General features: G+C 46.7%; 1 protein-coding gene across 4 annotated transcripts in view; it reads left to right on the top strand.

The window, feature by feature from the left end:
• Positions 1-21638, top strand: part of XIRP1 (xin actin binding repeat containing 1) — a 52901-nt gene extending 31263 nt beyond the window's left edge. For 2 of the 4 annotated variants that reach the window (XM_089776797.1, XM_089776798.1), the window contains exons 6-8: positions 2282-2433; positions 5548-5601; positions 8752-21638. In XM_089776797.1, the coding sequence (XP_089632923.1) occupies positions 2282-2433; positions 5548-5601; positions 8752-16509 (7964 nt within the window). In that variant the 3' untranslated portion in view covers positions 16510-21638. The remainder of the gene's footprint in view (positions 1-2281; positions 2434-5547; positions 5602-8751) is intronic. The other 2 variants (XM_089776799.1, XM_089776800.1) reach the window with 2 other exon arrangements.
• Positions 21639-27749: the final 6111 nt, after the last annotated feature.

Below are 27749 nucleotides of genomic sequence, written 5' to 3'. Positions count from 1 at the left end.
GTTATTGTGAAAGAGTCCCAGCTTTCACCTCTTTTTGAAACATGCATTTCTTGCAAGCATGGATGCAGAGAAAGGCTTTATAAAATATATATATATATATATATATATGGGAGATTGCCTATCTCCTAAAAATGGAAGGGACCTTGAAAGGTCATTGAGTCTAGTCCCCTACCTTCTCAACAGGACCATCCCTGATGAATTTTTGCCCCAAATAGCCCCTGCAAGGATTGAACTCACAACCTTGGGTTTAGCAGGCCAATGCTCAAACCACTGAGCTATCCCTCCCCCTTTAAAGAAGTGAAATCTGAGGATCAAAATCAAGAAGATAAAAAATTAACCTCCAATTTATTTTCCGTGTATCATGATTTTCAGCCACTTGTGTGGGTCTTAGGGACCTGACACAATGCATGGGGCTGGCAATCCTGCATAATGAACCAAAAGGATTAGTATTATTATTTATTCAGACCCATAAATATATATATAGTAGACTCCTGTAAAAAATAAATCAAGCGTTATTGCACCGCAGTCGTTGGATTTATTGTGATGTTTCCTGGACAGTAGGTCAGTGGAAAACACTAAATACTGCAGTAAATTCCAATGCAACTAGCATATTTTTTTCTTTAAGAGGGAGGTAGCATACCAGCACGGTGCCGTAGTCTTCTCTTGTTTTCAATGTTCTGACAGAAGAATAAAATCTTAACTAGAATAGAGAGAAAACACATTCAATATTCCCTCTAATCTTTTCCATCCATGTCTGGATTTTTTTCATCTATGTGTGGAATAAAGTTTATGTGCACCAAAGCATATGTGAATGTGCACCACCGATAGAAACACAAAATCGAGCTATGGTGCTCTGCTAATCAGCTGGGTGGCATTTGAATTTCTCCTAAGTGGCCACACAAGCACACAGCATAAAGGGAACAGTTTGCATTCATGTGCGGACATAACTGTACACATGCAAGTTCTAAGCTGTGGAAGCAGAGTGGAAAGGTTGTTCTTGACATTTTAGCATGCATTTGGGTCACTGCCTTCTTTACTCATGACAAAGCAAAATAGCAACACTTTGGCTGGAATATGGAGTAATGGATCTCTTTTGGCAAGGTCAAACTGGCTGCAGTAAGCATATTTATTTCCATATCCATCTCTCTGTTAGGGTCTCACCCTGATCTGTCTCAGTCAATGGCAAAGTTCCCACTGATTTCAAGATCAGGCCAGGTTGGGCAGCAGAAGTCTGGGAGAGCTAACTGGAAAAGGAAAGTAGGCAAGTGTGAATGCAACACTGGCATTATGCGAGGGGTGGGTCTTAGGTGCTCCAGAAGGCGAGCAAATATAACGGAGGAAGGCTAGTCTCACGGCTAGGGCATTACACTAAGACTCAGGTTCAATTCCTAGCTGTGCACTGTCTTCCCACATGACCTTGGGAAAGTCAGTTCACCTCTCTGTGCCTTAATTCTCCCTCTGTAAAATGGGGATTATACAATTCCCTTCTTCCCAAGAGAGTTGTGACGCTCATTGCATTAATTGCTTGTGAGAAAGGTTAGTAACATAGTGAAGGGGCTGTTGATTAAAAGTTTCAAATAAATAAGAGTTTCATTTACTCGCCCCCTCGCATTTCCGGCCATTGCATTCCAACACCAAGGTGACATTCCCTTAGCCCTGTGAGGCATGGACCGGCTTGGGTCCGAGCTTTAGAGAAATGTAGCTGTGCTGGCCTGACAACAGAGTGGGGAGGCTGCTTGCAAATACGTCTCTTGCTGCTCACAGGTGGCATCCTGTACATGGTTCCTCCTTCAAGCTCAGAGTATGGAATAGGCAGGGCTCGGGACTAACTGGCCCAGTGCTCTATTCCACAATGGCAGTTCCAGCATTCTGTAGTTATTTTCATCCCCTTGAGAATTTGGAAACTGGCAATGTCTCTTTCATATCCCAAGAGGAGTCAATACTAAGAAGGAACCTGGTGATTGGCAGGACTCCTGGCCTGCCAAACAGTTCACCCTGGGCTGCCTCCCATTCCAGTCTCGGAAAACACCAACAGACCAATGACTTGTCCTTGGAGCAGGAAGCAGGGTCCCCTTGCCTTTGCGACCGGCCATCCTGTTCCTCCCGCCCCTTGAGACCTGAGCAATTGGGACCCAAATTACCGAAGGGATTGATTGGGGAGTTGCTGAGGCTCCTGTCAGGGCTCTATATAGTCTTGTCTTGCTTGGGCATAAGCCCTGCCCTCTTTGCTACCTTTGTCACATTGGCGTAAAGCTAACACACATCTCTGTCCCTGTTTCAGATGAGAGAACACGGTCTGATTTAGACATCACTAGACACATACTCCTCCAAGGCCCCGGGAAACCCTCCTCCCCCTCCGTGAAGGAGCGGTCAGCTCTCTATCTCTCTCAGACAGCTGCGGCCGCTGCTCACACAGGCAGCCTCCCACAGTCTGTAAGTATCTCGTGCTTTTCATTCCTGGGCCTTGTATGAGCCACCAAAAGCATCCAGGCAATGTCCAGTCCCAGCAACTGGCTATAAAGAAGGAAAGAGCTCTTGCGCAAGAGAGCTTACACTTGTAAGAAAAGAACGTAGCTCTTGCACAAGAGAGCTTACACTTGTAAGAAAAGAACGTAGCTCTTGCACAAGAGAGCTTACACTTGTAAGAAAAGAACGTAGCTCTTGCACAAGAGAGCTTACACTTGTAAGAAAAGAACGTAGCTCTTGCACAAGAAGCCGTCTCTTACCACGCCGTACTGTAAATCTTCTTGCGCAGGAGTGGGTGGACAGTGTGGATGCACTGCGGATTATTGCGCAAAAACAGCCATTCTTGCGCATGAAGCCGCAAGTGTAGACATAGCCATATTGTATATACATTATACACACACACATATGTATTGTGTACGCATATTATTCTATCTTTAATAACTCTCTTCACTTACCGTGCCTATGTTAATCATCTACAATACTCTTGGCTACGTCTACACTGGCACCCTTTTCCGGAAAAGGGATGCAGATGAGACAAGTCGGAATTGCAAATGCAGCGGGAATTTACATTTTCCCCGCTCCATTTGCATGAACATGGCTGTCGCTTTTTTCCGGCTCGGGGCTTTGCCGGAAAAAAAGCGCCAGTCTAGACAGGGATCTTTCGGAAAATAAAGCCTTTTCCGGAAGATCCCTTATTCCTGATTTTAAGAGGAATAAGGAATCTTCCGGAAAAGGCTTTATTTTCCGAAAGATCCCTGTCTAGACTGGCGCTTTTTTCCGGCAAAGCCCGGAGCAGGAAAAGAGTGGCAACCATGTTCATGCAAATGGAGTGGGGAAAATTTAAATCCCCGCTGCATTTGCAATTCCGACTTGTCTCATCTGCATCTCTTTTCCGGAAAAGGGTGCCAGTGTAGACGTAGCCTTGCAGTTTCAGCTGCATGTCATATCATTCACTCCCACCCCTACATTCTTGTGTGGTGTTGCTGTGTGCTGTTAAATGGCTGCTGTACTCCACCCCAGGGGTGACCATTTCAGCCGGTAAAACTCATTCCAGGCCTGGTCCTGCTTGCACGGTAGTAACTAGCAAAAGTCAAATACACTTCAAATAGACCCTGGAAGGATGCATCTACACTGCACCCTTATTTTGAGATAACTAGCGTTATTTTGAAATAACAATGCGAACATCTACCCAAAATAATTTTGAAATAACGGATGGCTTATTCTGAAATCTGTAAACCTCATTCTATGAGGAATAATGCCTATTCTGAACTAGCTATTTCAAAATAAGGCCTGTGTAGACACTCCACTGCTGCTATTTCGAAATAGCCCCTCACCTGGGTCGTTCTAAGTTATTCCTTCCCAGTGCCTCCTGGAGCTCTTGAACTAATTTGGAGGCTTCCTGGCAGTGTAGATGTGCTATTTTGAAATAAACTATTTCAGAATAACTATTCTGGCATAGCTTATTTTGAAATAAGCGTGCAGTGTAGACATACCCTAAGATACTTTGTCACCTTGAGTGACATGTCTTCATAGAGAGAACACTGATCGCAACACATCAGCTGTATTGTTCTAGCCTTTCCTTTGGCCACGTGCTGGCCAGGCTGTCAGTGGCACTGGACGCCAGCTCAGCATAACACACCACATCCTACAACCCCTGTGCCCAAGCGATCTGCCGGCCTCAGCCTCCTAAATCACTGGGATTACAGGCATGCACTGCCATGCCCTGTCTCCATAAGATACACAGATAGTAATTTGTAATACGCATTAAGACTTTCAAAAGGTGTCATACAAGAGCCTAACGGAGGCTGAGCACCCCACAGTTCCCACCAACCACAAGGAAAGTTGTGGCTGCGCAGTGCCTTTCAGGATCAGGCTCTGACTAAATCCTAATGGATACACCAATTTCAGAGTGGAAGGGAGCAATTTTCTATGTGATTTCCATTAAACACCTATAGAAAAACACCTCAATATGTCCTATAAGCACCTGTGCTGTCCGTACAGCAGCACACACAAAGTTGGTGCATGCAAACACACGTGTGAGAGGAAACCACACATTCAGGCCTGCGTTTTAGCTGGGAGGCATGCGTAGATATACCCCTGCTAGCTTTGCTCAAGCTAACATGGGCAGCTTCTTGGCCTCCCAAAGACAAGCCCAGCCAGACCCCCGGTACGTCCCACAGGCGACTAGCCCAAGCTACACTAATTGGGTTAGAAGGCTAGCACAAGCAGATAAACTCTCAAATGTAGACATATCCACAGTAAAGCGAGTTTAAGCCCTAGGGCAGTTGTCTGCTCTGAGAAGCAGGATGTCTTAAGCTCTGTTCATGTCCGTTTCCTTACTCATAAATACACAGGTACCAAAAAAAGGGGAGGAGGCAGGGAAAAAAATGTGTCCAGTTGAGAACAATCACTTGAATATGCCCTTCTCAAGCCTTTTAGGTCCCCTCTTATACTCCTTCCGCTCCTACATCAGAGCATCTTTATAGCCACACAACAATGCTCTCATCTCTGCAGGTTCTGATTCCCCTATGCTCCCTTCCCTTTGTACTTATGTGTGTAACACTTCATGCCTCTCCTGCAGTGTACTTATTGGGCCACAAGGGCATTCTTGATTTTCAATTATAATTATTTCTTCTGGGTTTTGTGTCAGAAAAAAATTATTCTGAAATAATAAAAAGTCTAATGTAAGAGCTAGACCACTGAAATGTAAGAGCTAGACCAAGTCACTGAAATACACTGAAATACACTGAAAGGGAAGGTTGGCTCAAGACACGCAACTCCAGCTATGTTAATTGGAATAGAGTTGATGTACCTTGTATTGAGTTTCCCCACCATTCTCACAGCAGGAGGCCAGTGTGAGCAAATGCTTCCATCAGCTTCCCTTGCTCCTTGCAGGAGCAGGAGTACCTGCCACCAATGGGAGCACCTTCTGAGTTTGATTTAGCAGGCCTTAACCAGACTCACTAAATTGAACTCCAGAATATCGATCATGGAGGGTCAATCTTCACTTTAGTGAAGATATGACCTTAGTGTGTTTTATATTCACAACCGTTTTATATAATTGTTTTATTTCTCTTTCAGAATACCACAAAAGAGGACACTGTTCATTGTCTTGACAGCCAGAAAGCAAGCAAGGTAGGACATGCTAAAAAACGTGTTGTTGTCTAACCAAGTCTTTGTGGATTGATGTACAGTGTGATTTAACTACCTGCATATGACAATGAGGTATGCTCTCATGCAGAATATGGAGGTCTGACACCTTAACTAACCAGCCATATGTAGCACTTATTTATGGGGTTAAAATTGCCTTTATGTAAATAGGTCCAAGAATTTAGAAATATGTCAGCTCATATGAAACTGATGTGTTTTGCAACTTGACATGAAGTATATGGATTTTGGACTTTTGTCACTAAGGTTCAATGCATTTTTTTTAAACTGGAAGCATTTGAGTGTTTAATGGAGTGAATTAGCATTGCACATGACCAATCCTGAGTGAAAAAATATGCAAAGCATAATGGCATGCAAAGGTTTTTACTTCTATTGAAAGATGAATAATTAGAATTATGGCCTCTCTTAGGTAATAATTATTAGCATCAGCTATCTCCATTTGTAAAATCTCCTATGCAATATAGGTACTGTGAGTTCAACATAGGACGATGCCATACCACCATCAAACTAGGGAGCAAAGTCAAAGTATAAACAGACAAAATTCTAATGTCACATTCACTTCATTTTACCAAAGATTCCTTTAACTGAGGGCCAAATTTGGTCCAGTAGGTTTGTCAGGAATCTACTGGTGTAACTTATACCTCCTCCTGTTTCCTCAAAGTGTGTATGTGACAGTTGCTTTGATTTCTTTCTTCCTACTTAATCCCCTTCTTATGTATCACGTCTGAATTTGGCCCACCCAGTGTCTCTAAACTGGTTTAACTCACATGTCGAGGAGTCAGAAGGGAAGACTACATAAGAAAAAGTAACGAGGAGCTGGGTTTCAGACAGTGGAGACTGGGCCTGCCAACAGAGGGGGTCAAGGGCGATAACTTTCCCAGGGCCTGCCAATTCAAAGGGCCCCAGAGCTCCCAGCCACTGCTGTGGCACTAGCGGCTGGAGACCATGCCCTTTAGAGCACATCCAGAGCACCTTGCTGTGCACTCCATGTGGCTCTGAGGGCTGGCTGGCACTGGCCCCACCCCTTCTACTCAAGGCCCCGCCCCTTCCAGGAGCATGGAGCCTGCCCCTCCCACCTTGCCCAGGGGCTTGCAGAGGCTGTTGGCTCCCCTGGTGGACGTTAAAGGAGATCACACATTCCCACTATGCCCTTTTGCACATTTTCTTCTGCCTCCATGATGTGTAAGATACTCTCCTCTACAGATCACAAGTGGGCATGAGGGGGGTCTCACACTCAACTCTCATTTTGGCCCAATACCCATGGCTTTCCCAGTTAAATGTCACCTATGTTTTCCAAATGTATTCACTACTGTTGTCCCCCCTGGAGCCACATAGTTTACTGCTATGGGAATTCTGTGCCAAAACATTAAAAATTCTGTGCATCATTTTAAAATTGTGCACATTTTATCTGTCAAAGTAACACTTTGCCTAATCACACCAGTTTCAATTATTTTGGTAATTTATTTCAAAATACCGGTCAGTAAATATATCTGTAACAACAGAAACCCCATATGACAGCCCAGTCCCTTTTTCTCTGCCCTCTTCACCCCTCAGAGCCCAGCGGGGGGGGGGGGGGACAGACATTCACACCCCTCCTTCCCAGAGCTAAGCCATGGCATCCCCAGCCCAGATACCCACCTCGCTGCCCATCAGAGCCTAGGAGAGAGAGAAAGCCGGATGCTTGGTCCTGGGCTTGAATGGAGTTTCCTGCATGCTGAGCTCTCCTTCTCCCAAGTGTGTGGGGAACTGCAGCTGCTGGGAACCCTCTAGTTCTCTCCCACTCCTCCTGGGCAGTCTCTTCTATGTGCCAGCTTGGTTCTGCCAGCTCCAGCTGCCCCTACAGGCATCCAGCAGCACTGCAGCCCATTTCTGTGAGGGGAAAGGAAATTCTGCTAAAAAAAACACACACATTAATTTCCACAACAGTTTGCTTTGCACATTGGTGCAGAATTCCCCCAGAAGCAATAGCCAAGTCACAGCCGAGGAAATCATGAATCCAGTCACATTTTCCTTCATTCTGGAGATGCAGGATGCACAGATGTAGGAACTCACTGAGTTCTGTCTCCTCGTCGGGTCTTCTCCCCTCTGATTACCAGGGAGCTGTCGTTCCACTGGCTTCCTTCTGAATCCAGACCTGGGCCTTCATTGTGCAGGCCCACTGCAGCACTGCTCACCTGAACAATCTAAGCCGGGCATTCGCCCCCTGCTATTCAGACATGCCCCCATGGGCAGCAGGTATAATAGATGGGAGAAAGGCTTTCCCTTCCCAAACCGTCAGACTGGCCCCACCCACACTCTGCCACCAGAACACCTCATGTTCCAGGCAGGGGAGGCTGGGGCCATGCAATGCCTGCTTTCCCCATGCTCCAGACCTAGGGAGGCTGGGGCCACATGCTGCCCACCCTCTCCGTGCTCCAGGGCCAGAGAGCTGGGGCTGCACACTGCCCCACCTTCCTGTGGTACTGGAGGGGGTGGCTTGGCTCCTGTAGGGGTGTGGCATGGGCAGAAGGGGCGGGGCTGGGAGCAGGGTGTGAAGGCTTGTCTCCTCAGCCCAGTCTTTACGCACCACCAGGGCCGGCCCACAAAATTTTGGAATCTGAGGCAGGGAGCTCAAATGACGCCCCCATACCTCCTCGCTTGGGCCAAAACTTCTAAACTATGGGTCCTAGTGATGCCTCTCCCCACCCCCACCCCCCACAGTCTGGCCTCTGAGGCAGCCGCCTCAGTTCGCCTCCTGGTAAGGCCAGTCCTGCCCACCACCCATGCAAACTCCCGATAATGTTATGTGGATGCTCATCCTCTCTTGCTAACACTGTCCCAATCCGGTGACACTCCAGCTGTGGGGATTCTAGAGGACCAGTGGTAGGAAAGTGTGGATTAGAGACCTCGCTTTGAACTGCCATGCTGTGGAAAGTGATTTAACACTGTAACCCTCAGCCTGGGAAGAGTTTGCTGTGGCATGGTGTGTTGGCGTGCTGTGTGCTGCAGCCTGCGACTTATGGAACTCATATTCCACAGGTGCATGGGCTTTCCTCACGTGTTTGCTGTGCTTGCTACTAACGAGCACCGGGCCGGTAGGGAGAGATAAAGCTGATGTTTAAAACTGTTTCCCCAAAGATGGCAGAGCTTCAGAACCAGACGTCCTCTAAAGTGAATGGCAAGAAAGTAGAAGAGGACTTACCTCCTCCTCCCCTGCAAGATTCTTTCCAGGCCTCTGCTTCCCTGGCTGGTAGCCAGGATTCAAACCCCCTGCCTCCTCCTCCCCCTAAGGAATCCTTCTCCAAGTTCTACCAGCAGCGCCAGGTGAATGAGCTGAAGAGGCTCTACAGGCACATGCACCCTGAACTGAGGAAGAACCTGGAGGAAGCTGTAACCGAGGACCTGGCAGAAATGCTCAGTGCTGAAGATCCCAGTGCCCCAGCCTCAGTGAATTTGGACGCGGTGCTCCCGGGGGAGGTTCAGTCCATGCGCTGGATCTTTGAAAACTGGACCCTAGATTCTATTGGGGAGCATCAAGCCACCAAGAAGTTGGCGGAGGAGGAAACCATTCCAAGCGGGGATGTGAAAAGCACCTCCAGGAGGTTCGAAAGCCAGGCACTCAATGGAGAGGGATTGTCAGCAGTGACCAAAGGGCCCGAGACAGACCACACCAAAGGGGATGTGCGTACAGCCAGGTGGCTGTTTGAAACCCAGCCGCTGGACTCATTAAACAAACTGTACTCAGATGAAACAGACGTGCAGGAGGCAGTTCTTAAAGAGCCTGTTCAAAGAGGGGATGTGAAAGGCGCCAAGCAACTCTTTGAAACCTACTCCCTGGAGGCGCTGGGCCACTGCAGCTCTGTGGAGGAGCAGAGCATCCTGAAGCTCAAATCAGAAATCCAGGAGCTAAAGGGTGACGTCAAGAAAACCATCAAGCTGTTCCAGACAGAGCCACTTTGTGCTATCAGAGACAAAACGGGTGCCATCCATGAGATCAAATCCGTCTGCAGAGAAGAAATACAGAGCAATGCAGTCAGGACCGCGCGCTGGCTGTTTGAGACTCAGCCACTGGATACCATCAACAAGGACACCTCCAAAGTGCAAATTATCCGGGGGATTTCATTAGAAGAGGCAGGAAGGAGAGATGTCAGTGGAGCTAGGTGGATGTTTGAAACTCAACCTCTAGATGCAATCAAAGAATTGACAGTAGAAGAAAAGGATTTCAAGGCTTCCATGGATTTTGTGGAAGGGGCAGATGTCAGTAAGCAGCGTCTACTTTTTGAGACCCAGCCTCTCGACTCTCTGAAAGGAGAAGACTCAGACAGCATCCCAGCCAAGGAAGAAGTCATCGGTGGTGATGTGAAATCTACGCTCTGGCTGTTTGAAACCCAACCAATGGAAACCCTGAAAGATAATTTTGAAGTGGGCTGTTTAAAGAGAGTGGGGGTTTTGGAAGAGGAGAAGGGGGATGTGAAGCAAAGAAAGCACGTCTTTGAGACCTGTCCCTTAGGCAGCATCTCCAAGGCATCCTCTGAAGACCTCCCAGTCTCTAATGTACACGAGGTGATGAAGGGGGATGTGAAATCTTTCAAAAACTTGTTTGAGACTCTCCCTTTAGACAGCATTAAGCAGGCTGATTCTGAGCCCATCACCAAACCAGAAGAAGAGATAACAGCTGGGAACGTTAAAGCCAACCAGTTCCTATTTGAGACAACACCTTTGTACGCCATCGAAGACAGCTTGGGAAACTTCCACAAAGTTACCTCTGTAAGCAGAGAGCAGGTCCTGAGCGGTGATGTCAAGAACTACAAATGGATGTTTGAAACCAGACCTCTGGACCAGTTTGATGACAGCACCGAGAAGGTGGATATCATCCGAGGGATCACAAAGCAGGAAGTGATAGCTGGTGATGTCAGAACTGCAAAATGGCTCTTTGAAACCCAGCCCATTGACGTCATCCATCACCGGGCCAACCAAGCCGAAGAGCACTCCTCGGTGAAAAGGGAGGTTTCCCAGCGGGGTGACGTGAAGACCTGCCGGTGGCTGTTTGAGACGCAGCCTGTTGACACCCTGTATGAGAAGGTGGAGAGAAAGCAGGAAGGGGAAAGCTCTGTGCCGCAGGCTGACGTTAAGTCATATACGTGGATGTTTGAGACCCAGCCACTGGACTCCCTGAAAGGCCAGGAGGAGCAGTATTTGCAGATCAGCAAAGCCTACTGCCAAGATGACTTACAAGGAGTCAACGTCAAAACAGTCAGACATCTGTTTGAGACTGAACCACTGGCCAGCAATGCCTCTGGCGAGACTGACTCAAAGAAGATGGTCAGGTACTCCAGCCATGTGGAGATACAGTCCGGAGAAGTATCTCGGGTGAAGGAGTTCTTTGAAGCCAAGCCCTTAGATGTACAGGGTAAACTGGCTGCAGCCACAAAAGAGACTGGCATCCCTGCAGATGGGAACATTGAAGCTGGGTCAGTACACAAGTTCACCTGGCTCTTTGAGAACTTCCCCATGGACACTATAAAGAGCAATACTGAGGGCATCCAAGAAATCCCCCCAGAGAAGGATATTGAAGGGGGAAATATCCAGGGCAAGAGGTTCATTTTTGAGACCTACTCCCTTGACCAGATTCATGACAAGGTGGATGAGACGGAGATCAAGAGGATCCAGGAGGAGACAATGAGCAAAGCTAGTATCAAGTCCTGCACCATGCTCTTTGAGAGCCAACCCCTGTATGCCATCCAGGACAAGGAGGGGGAATACCATGAGGTCACCTCAGTGAAGAAGGAAGAAATAATGAAAGGCGACTTGAAAGGCGCCCGGTGGCTCTTCGAAACCAAACCTCTGGATCAGATCAAGAAGGAGGAAGAGGTGTTTGTGATCAGGGCTGTCACCCAAGAGGACATAAAGAAAGGGGATGTCCAGTCTGCCCGATGGAGGTTTGAGACTGAGCCTCTCGATTCCTTCTCTGGGGGGAAGAAGTCTGTGGCCAGGACTGTGGACGATGTACAAAAAGGAGATGTCCAGTCCAACAGGGAGCTTTTCGAGTCTCAGCAGGTGAGCCGGAAGAAATACGTGAGGATGGTCAGCGTCAGCGACGTCCAGCAGGGTGATGTGAGGACATCCACCTGGCTTTTTGAGAACCAGCCCATTGATTCCCTGAGGGGGGAGTCGGAAGGGAGCTCCAGCATGACCACCGTGCAGAGAGAAGACAGCCAGAAAGGGGATGTGAAGCGTTGCACGTGGCTGTTTGAAACTCAGCCCATGGACAGCCTCAAAGACCCCGAGGGACCTGCCAAGGGCAACGCCCCAGAGGTGGTCCCTCATGCTGACGTGAAGAGTACAACGTGGCTGTTTGAAACCACCCCCCTGGATAGATTCAGCTCTTCTAAGCACAGAACCGAAATGGAGGTGAGCGAGAGGACTGTGAAGGAGACTTTGGAAGGCCTCTGTGCCTGCCAGGCCATCCAGCATGATGGGATCCTCATTGAAGCCAACGACAGAGGGAGCGTGAGGATGGTGAAGTACCAGCTCAGCAGGCAAGGTACTCCAGAGATCCAAAAGGAAGAGATTATGGGAGGCAATTTGCAAAGGATCATGCTGCAGCTACTGCACAGGACCAATATGGAGGCCCAGGGGACGCTGGTGGAGGAGGACGAGGAGGGCAAAATCAAAGTCAGTCCCTTGCAGCTACTGGACCCGAGCGAAGCCAATAAAAGCAAAGAGGAGTTGAGGGATGATGTAGCTAAGGCTCTCCAAAGTCTCCTTAACCAAGATGCCTCCATCAAAAAGGGAATGGTCATGCAAGAGACAGTGGCGGGGTCAGTGAGGTTGACTATCTACTCCCTCCTGCACCACTCCATCCAGCAGGAAGTTGTCAAGGGGGATGTGAAATCAACCATCGGGAACCTGCTGGCTTCCTCGCAAGAGCAGAGGACAATGGCAACTGTCAAACGGGAGGACAACGAGAAGGGGAACGTCCATCTGTACACCAGCTGCATCGAGAAGGGAGACCTGGACTATTTAAAGAACCTCCAGCGAGAGTCCAAGATAGAGTCCCTTGTCTCCTCCCAAGCAGAACAGGAGACAGCAGGGCCCATCCAGCAGGATGTGCAGGGGGGAAATAGGCACACCTTGCAACAGGAAGAACCAGGAGATAAAGGGGCTGCAGATGTGGGGCAAGGGGGCATGAAGGGGGCTAAAAGAGTGCTAATGTGTGAAGGAGTTAGCAAAGAGAACGTGTTAGCAAGAGAGGTAGTACATGCAGGTGACACAGACTCCCCCCTGCAGTGTCTCGGGCAAACTTTGAGCTTACCCGCAGCAGTGGAACAGGAAGATATTGTGCCTAGGGATATTCAGGTGACCCCCCAGTCACTGCAAAAGACTCAGAATGGCAGCAAGAAGGCAGAGAGGGGGGTGAAAATTGCACCACCAGGAGCAACTGCCCCCAAAGCAGCAGCTCAGAGAGATGACATGGCCAGAAGCCAGCATTCAGTGGCAGGGGAAACCAACCCGATGACAAAAAAACTGGAAGAGCAGGCTCTTGGAAGTGACCTTCAAGCTGCAATGCAAAGCCTGAGGCTAGCCACAGCAGAGGCACAAAGCATTCAGCACCAAGTCCAGAGCAAGCTCCGCAAGAGCACGGAGGAAATTCATCTGGTCCCTAAGCAGCAGGCAGCCAGCACTTCAGTGACCCTGCAGTCGACTGTTCGCAAACAGGAATGTGCACCTGCCACGCAGCATCAAGCTAGCGCCGCCTTCGCAGTCCAGGAGTCACCCAAGTCCCACACAAGTGTCCCTCAGAAGCGCATGGCATCACACAAAAAGGTCAGTGCTCCCGAGGAAGGAGAGGGAGGACAGCATTTGGGCCAGGAAAGCCAAGTTATGCCTAGTGCAGATGTTAGCATTGACGGTCTGTGTACTGCCAAGCCAGTAACACCCTGTGTAAGCCCTTTTATTGAGTCTGATTACAAAGAGCAATCAGTGCAAGAAGAAAGAGAGCAAGATGTAATGCTCAGAGGGGATGTAAAGACAGCGCTCAGAGCACTGCAAAGTGCTGCGACAGACCAGAGACAAGTAGAGAAGGAGGATGTTGTTCGAGGTAACTTAAAGGCCACCCTTCAGTCGCTGGAGAAGTCTAATGTTAATGTCTCCAAAGGGGACTTTAAAGCCGCTATGATATACAGAAATGCAGGGCAGGCATATTCCATAAGTAAAAAGGAAAACGAGACTCAATCAATTATTAACCAGACAGCGATAGTGGCCTCAGGGTCCCAGTCTGATAATGACTTTCCTCCTCCTCCTCCAGTTGCTGTGATGAAAACTAAGTGCGGTCCACCCACGGCACAAGCAAGAGAAGCTACCCCTTCCCAACCAAGCAAAAAGGATGAAGCCCTAGGATGTACTGTGCCCATGCACAATGCTCTCCCTAAATCACTCACGACTGCCTCCGCCAAAGCCAATGATCAGAAGCCTTCAGAGAAACCAGCCATTCCCCCCAAACGGGAAATTACTGCCCCGCCACGGAGGAAACCTATTCCACCTCCAAAACCTGAGCGCTTGCTGCACCAGGCACCTTCGTACCCTGCTAGGAGCAGCAAAGGGATGTTGGCAAAGCCAGTCCCACCCCCACTACCTCCTAAACCTCCAGGCCTGAGTGAGTTAAGCAAAGCAAAAACCCCACCCATGAATCAGACAAAGGAGTTGTGTTGTTCTGATGCTTCCGCTCAAGTGGGATGTGGAGATGGTCTGTCAAAGTGCTGCATCTCTCAAACATCCGTGGCCAACGCAGCTATGGTAAAGAACCAGAACTCTGAGGAGAAAGCACCAAAAGACATCATCAAAACACCTCTTCAGATAGCCGAGGAAAGGTACAAAGCAATCAAGGAAGAACAGAGCAAGCAAGAGTCAGTTGACTCTATGACATCAAAGCCACATAAAAATGGAGTGTCTGGCTCTGAAACAGAACATATGATGACCAAAGAGAAGGCAACAGCTCCAGAACATGTGATGGCCAAAGAGAAGGCAACAGCTCCTAAGAACTGCTGTCCAGCTGAGGAAATTCAGGGATGCAGACTTTCATCTGGCCAAGAGAACAACTGCACATTAACATCAGGACAAGAATGTCTGGGTAGCTATCAGTTGGGTCTTACTAAACCAGAGAATCAGAATAAGCCATGTGCTATGAGTCAAGCCACCCTTCTGAGGAAAGGATCTGCCACAGCATTAAATGCCTCACCTAAGACAGAAAGTGCAAGCATGTCTAGTGCCTATGGGTCATGGGATAAGCATAACACAACAATGAAAACAAATCAGAGAAGACAAGAAGAGCTGTCAGCATCTTCCCACCAGTATCCAAGGGACCTCTTTAAGGAGCAGCAGCAAGTGAACAGCGGACAAGTGGGAGATCTTGAAGCGAAGAAGGAGCAGCTTGCCCAAGAGAAACCAGTGGTGGTCATGCGAGAAAAGCCCTGCCGAGAAACAGAGGACGAACGTCGCAAGCGGCTGTCTTTCCACAAGGAGGAGATCATGAAGGGCAGTGTCAAGGAGGCTATGGAGATCTTTGAGAACCTGCGGAGGCAGGAGGAGTTGCAAGAGATCCTGACCCGAGTGAAGGAGTTTGAAGAAGAGACATTCAAGGTGGATGTGAAAGCCCTGAGGAGCTTCTTTGAGAATGTTCCAGAATGGGTGGTGCATGAGAGGGTTCACCAAGCCAAGCAGCAGCACAAAGCCGAGAAGACTGAGCAAATGGCAAAGGAAGACTCTGACAGCGTCTCTTCCGTGGAGCTGGCTTTTGAGGACCTGGAAAGGGCAAGTGCTGAGATCATCCACCTGAAGGAGCAGACTCTCGCCAGGCTGCTAGACATCGAGGAGGCCATTAGGAAAGCTCTCTCTTCTGTTTCTCATCTAAAGTCAGAAGCAGACATAGCTGGGCTCTCTGGGCTCTTCAAGGAGTCTCTGGGGAATGCCCAGAGCCCTGCAACCAGCACCAATATCCGCAAGATCAGCATCGTGTCCAGCAAAGCCAAGCAAGAGAAAGCAGCACAAGGGACACCGAATGCAGCATCTGTGGGAAGTGCAAATGTGTCAGAAAAGACGGAGATGCCCAAGGGAGAGCTAGAAGTCCCCTGCGTCATTCAGCAGCGTGTAAATTCTCCATCCTCACCTTCTTATATCTCCATTGAATCTGCTGCCAGAAAGCCTGTGGAATCACCCAGGACAGTGTATCCCCCCCAGGATGCCCCCTTACCAGATTATCCCACCATGCCAGGGAAAAGAGACACGTTCACTCAGGACATCTTTAACTCATTAACTCGCAAATCAATAGGCTCTGGTGGATGCAATCCAGCTCCCTTTGAGAGCGAACAGGAGCCCATCCAGATGAAGATAGGATCGAACTCAATTAGGCAACACCGTCTTAGCAACTCGGCGCCCCAACTCAGTGACCATAGTGACAAAGAGCAATGCACACCGGACATATCCAAAGGCAGCTGCCGTGGTGCCGTCAAAGGAGGCTTTTCTGACTACAGCTCCAAAGCCCCTCTGAACATCTCTAGCCCACAGAATGCAAGGCGGCAGAAAAGCATCCTAGAACTGCAGACAGGCCCAGACGGATCCAAACTTTACGGAGCCACCAGAACCGTGACCGAGCAGTACGAGGAAGTGGATGAGTTCGGAAACAAGATCATCACTTCGTCTACCACTGTCACCAAGCAATCAGAGACCCAAACCTCCTCCACCTGCAGTGTGGTCTCTCCTCCCCGGTATGAGATAACTGCCTCGCCCCTCCTTCGGCGATACCTACACAGCCCAAGTGAAGACTTCCACTCAAATGGTAGTTTCCAGGAAAGTGGGGTGGTCTTTGTCACGTTTGGTAACTCCAAGCCAAAGAAGTAGAGGGCTTTGAATAATGGGAGATTGCAGAAAAAACAAGTAATTCACCGATCTAACCATGTGATGTAAAGGAACTCTGCCAAGCCCTGTGATTCTTTCCAAATATTTACCTAGTCTTTGGCATACAGACACAATAGATGCATTCAGGGGCAGCACTTGTGGTAAACAACACCCTTCACTTCACCAGCCTGGCAGACCCCACATGTGAAGAGCTGAAACTTTGATAGAAGCACAAGCAAGAACATAAACAAAAGGGTGTTTTAAGGTGGTTTCTTCTCCTCTGAATAGTATTTGCGGTTGTGTCCAGGGCATCTCTGAATCCAGGCAGAAAAAAGGTCAGTTAGAGCCAACCAAAAGACCAGCCTGTCTGGGTACTTTGGAAACCGATTCATTTATCCTCTTTCTGATAGCAGTGCTGACCTCCCAACAAGCATACGTTATCACACAGACACACACACACATATGTACACACCCATGGGTGGGTTGGAATAGGATTCTCTTAGCTATTAGAAGAAATAACACCTTCAAATTGCTTTTGGAGGATAGGGGGAGAGACACTTTGCAAAAGCTCAGTACATAGCAAGTATTCAGTAGTACCTAAAATTGTATGAATTAGGATTCCCAGGGTGTTTGTGAGTGTCTTTCCCCCTCAGAAGGACATGAAGGAAGATGCTCTGGTTAAGACTACAATAAGTTCAACTAAAGAAATAGATGGTTATTGCTTTCCTTTCTTTTCTAGACCTGTAATTTATTATTCATTATATACAAAATCTTTTATTTTAAAGTCCATGCATTCTTATGTGTAATGTTTAAATCCATTTTGAAACATTGTAAAGAAATTTTCTTTTTATTATGAACTTGTTTTGTACATCCTCAACACAAGATTTTAGATATTCTGAGCCCTCCCCCTTTTTTAATTTTTATTGCGCATTTTGAAGGTAAACATTACCTCTGAAAACACTCTGGTCTGGTTATTTGTTTTGTCATTTGTTTGATTGAGTTCCAAGTACTTAGCATTCCTCTGTACTTAGCATTCCTCTGATGATGAACTAGTTGAGTCTTTTGTGGTCACCACCCAGCTTTATCAGTGGACACTAAAAAGAAAACAGAGCTAGAAACGATAGGAACAAAAACTGAATTGTGAATTTTCAATACAAATGTATTTCCAAAAGAAATCCACCAAAAACCTGGAAAAATGTTATTTTCCAAGCTTTTCCTCTTTTACGGCCATATTATTTTGAAAATTCAAAATTAAAAGAAAAATTCTGCGTATTTTGACCAGCTATAAAAACAGGAGTGAAGAATGTATCTAATGTTTGGCAAGTTGATTGGAGTTCATGAGGACTACCTTGTGATTTGGTCATACAAGGGAGCAAGAATCCCACTTGACTGCCAGGTTACTTTGGGTGAACCATGTCTGGCTCTGAACTTAGCCTGGTGTAAGTGTCCATATTACAAAGCTACATCTCCGTTGGTGTGTCCTTACTGGTGTTGCAGTCACTCACATGCCTCACTAGAATTTCTGGGACATCACCCGTGGCTTTCAGTGCTATGGTGAGTTGAGCTGCTCCATGAGTCTTTTCCAGTGACTTACAGGAGAACATATCTGTTCTGGGTGCAACTGTAGGAAGGCATTGGAGGACTATCAGCATTGGAGGGTTTAGCTTCGGTCCTTCCTGCCAAGTATGTGGTTCACCTGCCTGAGTGTAAGGAGCACTTGGGCTTTAAGACACCACCACTTTGGGTCAGTGGGGTTTGTGTGTGCTAGTACAGGCCAGTAGCAAGTTACTCCCTCTGCCCAGAGCAAGGAGGAAGCAAAGGTGTGAGGAGCGGCAGGGTGTCTGTGCCCCTCACGGCTACAACGTGGAGCTGCTCAGGCTGTGCCAAAAGTCACAATCTAGCCCCTCCTCTGGAATGGAGATGAGTTGGTGGGGATTTCTCTCAAGCTGCGTGCTGTCTTGGAGAACTTATGCAAAACTCACATAGCAATGTGGCTTAGTGGTTAGCACCCTATGGATTCTCTTCCCAGCAATGCCAGCAGGCATGTTGGGTGATCTTAGGGAAGCCACTTTGCTATTAAGTCCTTCCATTTCCTTTTCTGTAAAAGGGGGGCAACGATACAGATTTCTTTTGCAAACTACTTTGAGATCTACTCATGAAAAGCACAATACAACCGCTAGCAATTATTATCATTTATGATTGTTGTTGTTATTCCTTCTACCAATCCCCGTGCAGAAAGAAGGGGTTCTGACATTTACACTGATGATTAAAGAGAAGAAAGAAATGAAAGAAAATATTTATTCCTGTGGTGTGTCATTAGTAATAGAACCCCTGCTTCAAAAAACCCCAGGGAGCTAAGCGGTGAGCTGAAAAGGACCCAATTATTCTATGCTCCCTGACACTATGGGTGTGTCTACACTACAGGGTTTTTTCAAAAAAAAGTAGCCTTTTTTCAAAAAAAATTCACCTGCGTCTAGACTGCAGCCACATTCTTTTGAAAGTAAATCAAAAGAACGCGGCAGTTTTTTTGATCGCGGTAAACCTCATTCTACAAGGAATAACGCCTTTTTTTGAAAGTACTCTTTCAAAAAAAGGCACTATTGAATGCAAACTGTGCTTTTTCGAAAGAGAGCATCTAGACTCTCTTTCGAAAAAGTGGCTCGCTTTTTCAAAAAATCTGCTTGCAGTCTAGACTTTCTCTTTCAAAAGAAGCTTTTTTGAAAGATTCTTTCGAAAAAGCCTCCTTTGAAAGAGGCTTGTAGTCTAGACGTAGCCTAGCTGAACTGTGAAAAGGAGGAAGTTAATCAGACTTCATACTTGAGGACATAAGCTGATCAACAGTGTGGAAGCCAGGACGAAACCTTGTCTGCTTAAGCAATGCTGCACCCTGCGTTATAGCTGGTTTATTCCTTCTTTTGAAACATATGGCCTTGGATGATACATTGGGTGGACCGAGTGATCAGATGCAAAATAGACACTCGTGTAAGATACATTAAGAAGGAGCACAGGGGCTAATGCAGGCATCTGATATTGCCATGTGTTGGGGATCTGAGTTCATGCCTCACTGCTTGGGGAGCAGGGTCTTGGAGGACTAAGCTCTGGAAGCAGAGAGCAGTTCCCATATAGTGTGAGGGTGATTCTTCAAGATGACATACTTTGTAGCCCTGATAGGCTCCCGCCAGAGCCTTGATAAGCCTTTCTTGGAGCAGAGGAGCAGGAGGACCTTTTGAAATATAAGCCAAGGGGAAATGGCTCCATCTCTTAGAAAGAAAGCACACACACACATGCAAGAGAGATTTTTAAAAGTGGGGAGGCAAGGGATTGGCTTTGGGCCATATTTACCTGAAGCTGACATTGAGATACTCAGGAGGCAAAGTCAGAAAGACAGGAGGCAATAGGGCAGTTTCAATTCTGGCCAGAACCCAGAAGAAAAGAGATGTACAAAACAGTAAAGCAAAGGGCAAAAGCACCTTGGTCCATGAAGGACACCATCCATTGCGTGAACCCGGTCTTGGGATCCAAGCATTTTAGCGCCCCACTATTGTTTTGTTCAGGATCAATTCTGTAAACAGGACTCAGAGGGTTTATTTTGATTTTTTGGAGTTGCAGTACAAAATGCTTGCACTCTGCTTTCCTTATTCCTCCTTGACACCAGTATTAATTTGTTTCAAGCTGCAAAGATGCTTTACAAAACTGCATATTGCTTGCATGGGCTGTGTTCTGATTCCACATGGTCTCCGATAAACCCAAATACCTTGCACTGCCAGCACTTAATAAATAATAGTCTTATTGTTTGTGTTGTTATTTTCATGGGCTTTTCCAGTGCCTCACTGAGCCATTTATGAGGCTGAAGTAATTTGAGATGCCTTCCCTTCATGCTAGTCTCATCACCCAGGAATGGCAGTATCATGACAAAGATGGATGTTGGATTATTTCAGCTCTATAGGTGGCCCCTTGAAGCATGAAAAAAGCCAAGGAAAAACAAATGCAAATGCCTGTAACATAAATGCAAGTTAAAAAATCACCACATTGTCACTTCCTCATCGCCATTTGAAGTCCCTCCAATAACAATCCCTCTCAAATCCCTCGCACTTTTGTATACTGCTTGGGGGGTCTTTGGATATCGTGTACTACATTGTTTGGAATTTTTGCTCTTCTGTGTCTCTCTGCAGAGGACAGGGGGCATTGTAAATTTTACTTCATGGTGTATTTGCAAGATAAAATTCTAAAAAGAAGAGTGCAGATTACTACACTTAGAAAAGAAAAATCAAATGCACAAATACAAAACCATCTAAGAAGTAATACTGTAAAAAGGGTTTGGGAGTTATAGGAATCACAAATAGAATATGAGCCAACCAGGTGACAGAATTGCAAAAAGAGACTAATATCACTCTGGAGTGCATTAACAGGAGTGCTACATGTAAGACACAAGAGGTCCCAAGTTGCATAAGGGAGGCCTTAGCTGGAGAAATGTATCCAGTTGTGGGCATCAGGCTTTCAAGGAAGTTATGGTCAGACAGGAGGCTGTCCAGACAGCCACAATGATAAACAGTTTAGAAAACCAGGCATATGAGGAAAGGATAAAGAAAACTGAGCATGTTTAGTCTTAAAAAATGAAGCCATTTTGAACACTATTATACTTTAGCTTTCACGTCGTCCCCTGGCAAGGAGTTCCACAAGTTGACTGTGTGTTGTATGAAGTACTTTCCTTTTGTTTGTTTTGAACTCATTGTCTATTTCATCAGGTGACCCATGGTTCTTGTGTTAGGTGAAGGGGTAAAATAACACTTCTGTTTTCACTTTCTCCACACCAGTCATGGCTTTATAGACCTTTGTCGTATCACCTCAGTCATCTCTTTTCCAAGCTGAACAGTGCCAGTCTTTTTAATGCCACCTCACGTGGAGGCTGTTCTATACCCTATTCACTTTTGTTGCGCTTCTCTGCATCTTTTCCAATCCTCTCTTTTTTTTCCTGAGATGGGGTGTCCAGAATTACATTCGGTATTTGAAGAGTGGGTATACTGTGGATTTATACAGTAGCATTATATTTACTCTCTTATTAGCTATCCCTTTCCTAGTGATTGCTAACATTGTTAGCTTTTTTACTGCCCATGCTTTCAGAGTGGATGTTTTCACAGAACTATTTACAGAGACTCCACGATCTCTTTCTGGAGTGGTAACAGCTAAATAAGACCCCAATCATTTTGTGTGGCAAGATGAGATTATGTTTTCCAATGTGCATTACTTTGCACTTATCAATATTGAATTTTACCTGCCACTTTGTTACCAAGTTACCCAGTTTTGTGAGACCTTAGTAACTCTTTGTAGGCAGCTTTGGACTTAACTATCTTGAATAATTTTGTATCTTCCAATTTTGCCACCTTACTTTTTACCCCCTTTTTTTCCAGATCATCTTGAAAATGGATTGTTTATCCCTGCCCTTTGTTTTCTATCTTTTAACTAGTTACAGATCCATGAGAGGACCTGCCCTCTTATCCCATGACTGTTTACTTAACAATATTTGGTGAAGGATTGGGTTAAAGGTTTTCTGTAAATACAAGTACACAATATCCACTGGATCACCCTTGTCAATGTTTGTTGGCCCTCTCCACATTGGGCAGATGTACTATTGCTTGTGATGAAGTGGCTACAGTAGCTGTGATATAGTGTACATATAGCTGGCACATTGTTTCACTGATGGATAGTTTCAAAAAGCTTCCTTTCACTTCTACTAAGTAGTCTGACAACGGCTTCCATGAGCTGTGTCAATAGTACACAACGGCAAGTTGTTTTGAGAGCCTCTCTTAAAGGTTTCCCTTCCCCAACCGGTGGCTGCCAATATTTTCTATCACACAGTTTACCATCAATTCTTACTGTGGGTCTCCAGTAAGGTTCCCTCTAATCTTTTCCATCCATGTGCAGATTTTTTTCATTTCTGTGCAGAATAAATGTTTATGTGCACCAAGGCCTGTGTGAATGTGCACCACTAGGAAAAACACAAAACCTAGCTGTGGGCACTCTGCTAATCAGTTGAACAACATCTGAATTTTTCCTGAGCAGCCACACAAGCACCCAACTTACAGAGGAGTGGTCTCCATTTCTCATCCATGCCAAACATGATGAACAGTCCAAGAGAGACAATGTCTACATTATAGATTCTGTGCCAGTAAAGCTATGCCACCTGAGCCTGCTGGTGAAAATGCAGAATATACCCACAGATGAAGTTTTCTGCCGGTATAAGAGCAGGTGATGTTAGCTATGCCCACAGAAGCCTTCAACTGGCCGCATAGTTGTTTCTACACAGAGGGTTTTTTGGCACAGCCTTATTAGTGGGGGTAGGTGGGTTTTTCTCACCTCATCACATAGCTGTGTGATACAAGTTTTACAGATAGCCCAAGACAAAGTCTTTATGTTCCTCAGTGTTGCCTTAGAATCATAGAATAATAGGACTGGAAGGGACCTCGAGAGGTCATCGAGTCCAGCCCCCCGCCCTCAAGGCAGGATCAAGCTCCGTCTACACCATCCCTGACAGATGTCTATCTAACCTGTTCTTAAATATCTCCAGAGAGGGAGATTCCACCACCTCCCTTGGCAATTTATTCCACTATTTGACCACCCTGACAGTTAGGAATTTTTTCCTAATGTCCAATCTAAACCTCCCCTGCTGCACTTTAAGCCCATTACTCCTTGTCCTGTCCTCAGAAACCAAGAGGAACAAATTTTCGCCTTCCTCCTTGTGACACCCTTTTAGATATTTGAAAACCGCTATCATGTCCCCCCTTAATCTTCTTTTTTCCAAACTAAACAAGCCCAGTTCATGAAGCCTGGCTTCATAGGTCATGTTCTCTAGACCTTTAATCATTCTTGTCGCTCTTCTCTGTACCCTTTCCAATTTCTCCACATCTTTCTTGAAATGTGGCGCCCAGAACTGGACACAGTACTCCAGCTGAGGCCTAACTAGTGCAGAGTAGAGCGGCAGAATGACTTCACGAGTTTTGCTTACAACACACCTGTTGATACAACCTAGAATCATATTTGCTTTTTTTGCAACAGCATCACACTGTTGACTCATATTCAACTTGTGGTCCACTATGACCCCTAGATCCCTTTCTGCCATGCTCCTTCCTAGACAGTCGCTTCCCATCTTGTATGTATGGAACTGATTGTTCCTTCCTAAGTGGAGCACTTTGCATTTCTCTTTATTAAACCTCATCCTGTTTACCTCTGACCATTTCTCTAACTTGCTAAGGTCATTTTGAATTATGTCCCTATCCTCCAAAGAAGTTGCAACCCCACCCAGTTTGGTATCATCTGCAAACTTAATAAGAGTACTCTCTATCCCAATATCTACATCATTGATGAAGATATTGAACAGTACGGGTCCCAAAACAGACCCTTGAGGAACTCCACTTGTTATCCCTTTCCAGCAGGATTTAGAACCGTTAACAACAACTCTCTGACTACGGTTATCCAGCCAATTATGCACCCACCTTATCGTGGCCCTATCTAAGTTATATTTGCCTAGTTTATCAATAAGAATATCATGCGAGACCGTATCAAATGCCTTACTAAAGTTTAGGTATATGACATCCACCGCTTCTCCCTTATCCACAAGGCTCGTTATCTTATCAAAGAAAGCTATCAGATTAGTTTGACATGACTTGTTCTTCACAAACCCATGCTGGCTATTCCCTATCACTTTATTACTTTCCAAGTGTTTGCATACGATTTCCTTAATTACCTGCTCCATTATCTTCCCTGGGACAGACGTTAAACTGACCGGTCTATAATTTCCTGGGTTGTTCTTATTCCCCTTTTTATAGATGGGCACAATATTTGCCCTTTTCCAGTCTTCTGGAATCTCCCCTGTCTGCCATGATTTTTCAAAGATCATAGCTAAAGGCTCAGATACCTCCTCTATCAGCTCCTTGAGTATCCTGGGATGCATTTCATCAGGACCTGGTGACTTGCTGACATCTAACTTTCCTAAGTGATTTTTAACTTGTTCTTTGTGTATCCTATCTTCTAACCTTACCCTCTCTCTGCTTGTATTCACTACGTTAGGCACACCTCCAGACTTCTCGGTGAAGACCGAAACAAAGAAGTCATTGAGCATCTCCGCCATTTCCAAGTTCCCTGTTACTGCTTCTCCCTCCTCGCTAAGCAGTGGGCCTACCCTGTCCTTGGTCTTCCTCTTGCTTCTAATGTATTTATAAAAGGTCTTCTTGTTTCCCTTTATGCCTGTAGCTAGTTTGATCTCATTTTGTGCCTTTGCCTTTCTAATCTTGCCCCTGCATTCCCGTGTTGCTTGCCTATATTCATCCTTTGTTAGTTGTCCTAGTTTCCATTTTTTATATGACTCCTTTTTAATTTTGAGATCATGCAAGATCTCCTTGTTAAGCCAAGCTGGTCTTTTGCCATATTTTCTATCTTTCCTACACAGCGGAATTGTTTGCTTTTGGGCCCTTAACAACGTCCCTTTGAAATACTTCCAACTCTCCTCAGTTGTTTTTCCCTTCAGTCTTGCTTCCCATGGGACCTTACCTACAAGTTCTCTGAGCTTATCAAAATCTGCCTTCCTGAAATCCATAACCTCAATTGTGCTGGTCTCCCTTCTACCTTTCCTTAAGATCATGAACTCTATTATTTCGTGATCACTGTCCCCTATACTGTCTTCCACTTTCAAGTTCTCAACTAGTTCGTCCCTATTTGTTAAAACCAAATCCAGAACAGCTTCTCCTCTGGTAGCTTTTTCAACCTTCTGAAACAGAAAGTTGTCTCCAATGCCTTCATAATGGCAAGTTCATCATATACTAGTACATGGTAGCCACTCATTTTATCACGCCATTGTCTACCCTCCTGTAACTCAGGATCTCTGGTGTGGAAATGTTTTCGTTCTTTGATCCAGCATTGGCCACAAATCCATGCCCTCATGGCGTATAGTACAGTGGAAATCACTTCTTCACAGCACGGATCTTGGTCCACAGCTGCATGCCATGTTGAGTTCATGTACCATCGTGTAGAAAAGCAAGTGCAAAGCAAATTCTCTGGATACATATTGAACTTCCTTATCTACCACTATGTTACTGAGCATACTGCCAAGGAATGAGGGGCAAATGTCACTCTGCTTAACACTCTTCCATGATCTGTGTTAAATTCAGATTAGCACAGAACCTTTCCCTTTGGAATGCTGCACTATCAATAGCTCATTCTAGACAATGAAAACCAGGCTGAAACCTCTAATCCTCCGATATTCCCAATGAGGCAGCTTTTTTTTCCTTACGCTTTTAAAGAATCAGTGAGTGCAAAGCACCCGCTGCACCCTCATAGCAGAGCTGAGATAGCTTTTCCTGCAAACAGTGCAAAGGCTGGCCCCCTCCCCCAAATGGAAGGAGCACCTAATTCCACTGGCCATGAAGACGTAGAATACTAGAGGGATTCTGGCCTCCTTGTAAAGTGGGAAACAGAGCAAGGTTGGAATTTGTAGTCAGATTGCTCAGAATATATCTATCTATTGCTCATCTGTTAATCCCTGCTCACTTGGTGAAAGACTCAGACTTTTGACTAGGGGCTGAAAACACCTCTTCTGTCCTCCCAGGAGTCATCCAGTAAAAAGCAAAATGACTTCATACCTCTGGTACTTTTAAGGTAAACATGTAGGGTATGTCTACACTACAAAGTTAGTTCGAACTAACAGACGTTAGTTCGAACTAACTTTCATAGGCGCTACACTAGCGCTCCGCTAGTTCGAACTTAATTCGAACTAGCAGAGCGCTTAGTTCGAACTAGGAAAACCTCATTTTACGAGGATTAAGCCTAGTTCGAACTAGCTAGTTCGAATTAAGGGGTGTGTAGCCCCTTAATTCAAACTAGTGGGAGGCTAGCCCTCCCCAGGTTTCCCTGGTGGCCACTCTGGCCAACACCAGGGAAACTCTTCTGCCCCCCTCCCGGCCCCGGAGCCCTTAAAGGGGCACGGGCTGGCTACGGTGCCCGTGCCAGGTGCAAGCCTGCCAGCACCCAGCCAGCAGACCCTGCACCTGGCACGGATCGAGCCACCCACCCGATGCCCCCTAGCCCTCCCCCTCTTCCCGGGACCAGGCTGGCGGCTCCCGGGAGCTTGCCCGGGACCGCAAGAGGTGGGCACCCGCCTGGGCTTGTGCAGACATCGTGGACCTTGTCCACGATCTCCGCACTAGGCACAGGAAAGTGGCCGTCTAGGGCAGGAGAGCTGCCAGCCTGGCCATCCAGGAGCAGGTGTGCAAGAGAATCAAGGGGGTCCAGTGAGACCCCCCGACCCTGAGCTCTGAGCTTACAATGGCCGTCCTGGGTCAGACCAAAGGTCCATCTAGCCCAGTAGCCTGTCTGCCGACAGTGGCCAACCCTAGGGACCCTGGAGGGGATGGACCGAAGATAGTGACCAAGCCATTTGTCTCGTGCCATCCCTCTCCAGCCTTCCACAAACCTTGGGCAGGGACACCACTCTACCCCCTGGCTAATACCACTCCATGGACCCAGCCTCCATGACTTGATCTCACTTCCCTTTAAACTCTGTTCTAGTTCTAGCCTTCACAGCCTCCTGCAGCAAGGAGTTCCACAGGTTGACTCTTTGCTTTGTGAAGAACAACTTTCTGTTACTAGTTTGAAGCCTGCTACCCATTCCTTTCCTTTGGTGTCCTCTAGTCCTTCTTTATGGGAACTAATGAAGAACTTTTCTGTATGCCCCCTCTCCACTCCACTCATGCTTTTAGAGACCTCTATCCTGTCCCCCCTCTGTCTCCTCTTTTCTAAGCTGAAAAGTCCCAGTCTCTTTAGCCTCTCTTCATATGGGACCTGTTCCCAACCCCTGATCATTTTAGTTGCCCTCCCCTCTCCCAGCCTCTCTCTTCCCCTCTCCCACCTCCTTTTCCCAGTCTCCCCCAGTTTTGTTCAATAAAGACAGATTCCATTTTGGAAGACACGTTATCTTTATTTTGTACATCAAGAAGAGGGGCTAGGGAAGGGTAAGTGGAAGGAGGTGAGGGAGGAATGGGGCACGAGCCCCCAATGGGGAGGACTGGGCTGGCTCTGCGGGCTTCTGGGGGTGGAAGCTGTCCTGCAGCCCCCCAATTACCCCCTCTCCCCAGATGGCAGCCTGTGGCAAGTGCAGCCGGACTGATGGCCGAGTGGTGTGATGTGCCCACTGTGGGTAGTCCGGGCACTCCAAGCCAGGACTGCTTTGCAAGCGGGGCACCCCTGAGAACTGT

Source organism: Pelodiscus sinensis, chromosome 2 (assembly GCF_052426305.1).
Source record: "Pelodiscus sinensis isolate ZL-2025 chromosome 2, ASM5242630v1, whole genome shotgun sequence".
Lineage (NCBI taxonomy): Eukaryota > Metazoa > Chordata > Testudines > Trionychidae > Pelodiscus > Pelodiscus sinensis.
This window is presented reverse-complemented; position numbering and strand designations above follow the sequence as displayed.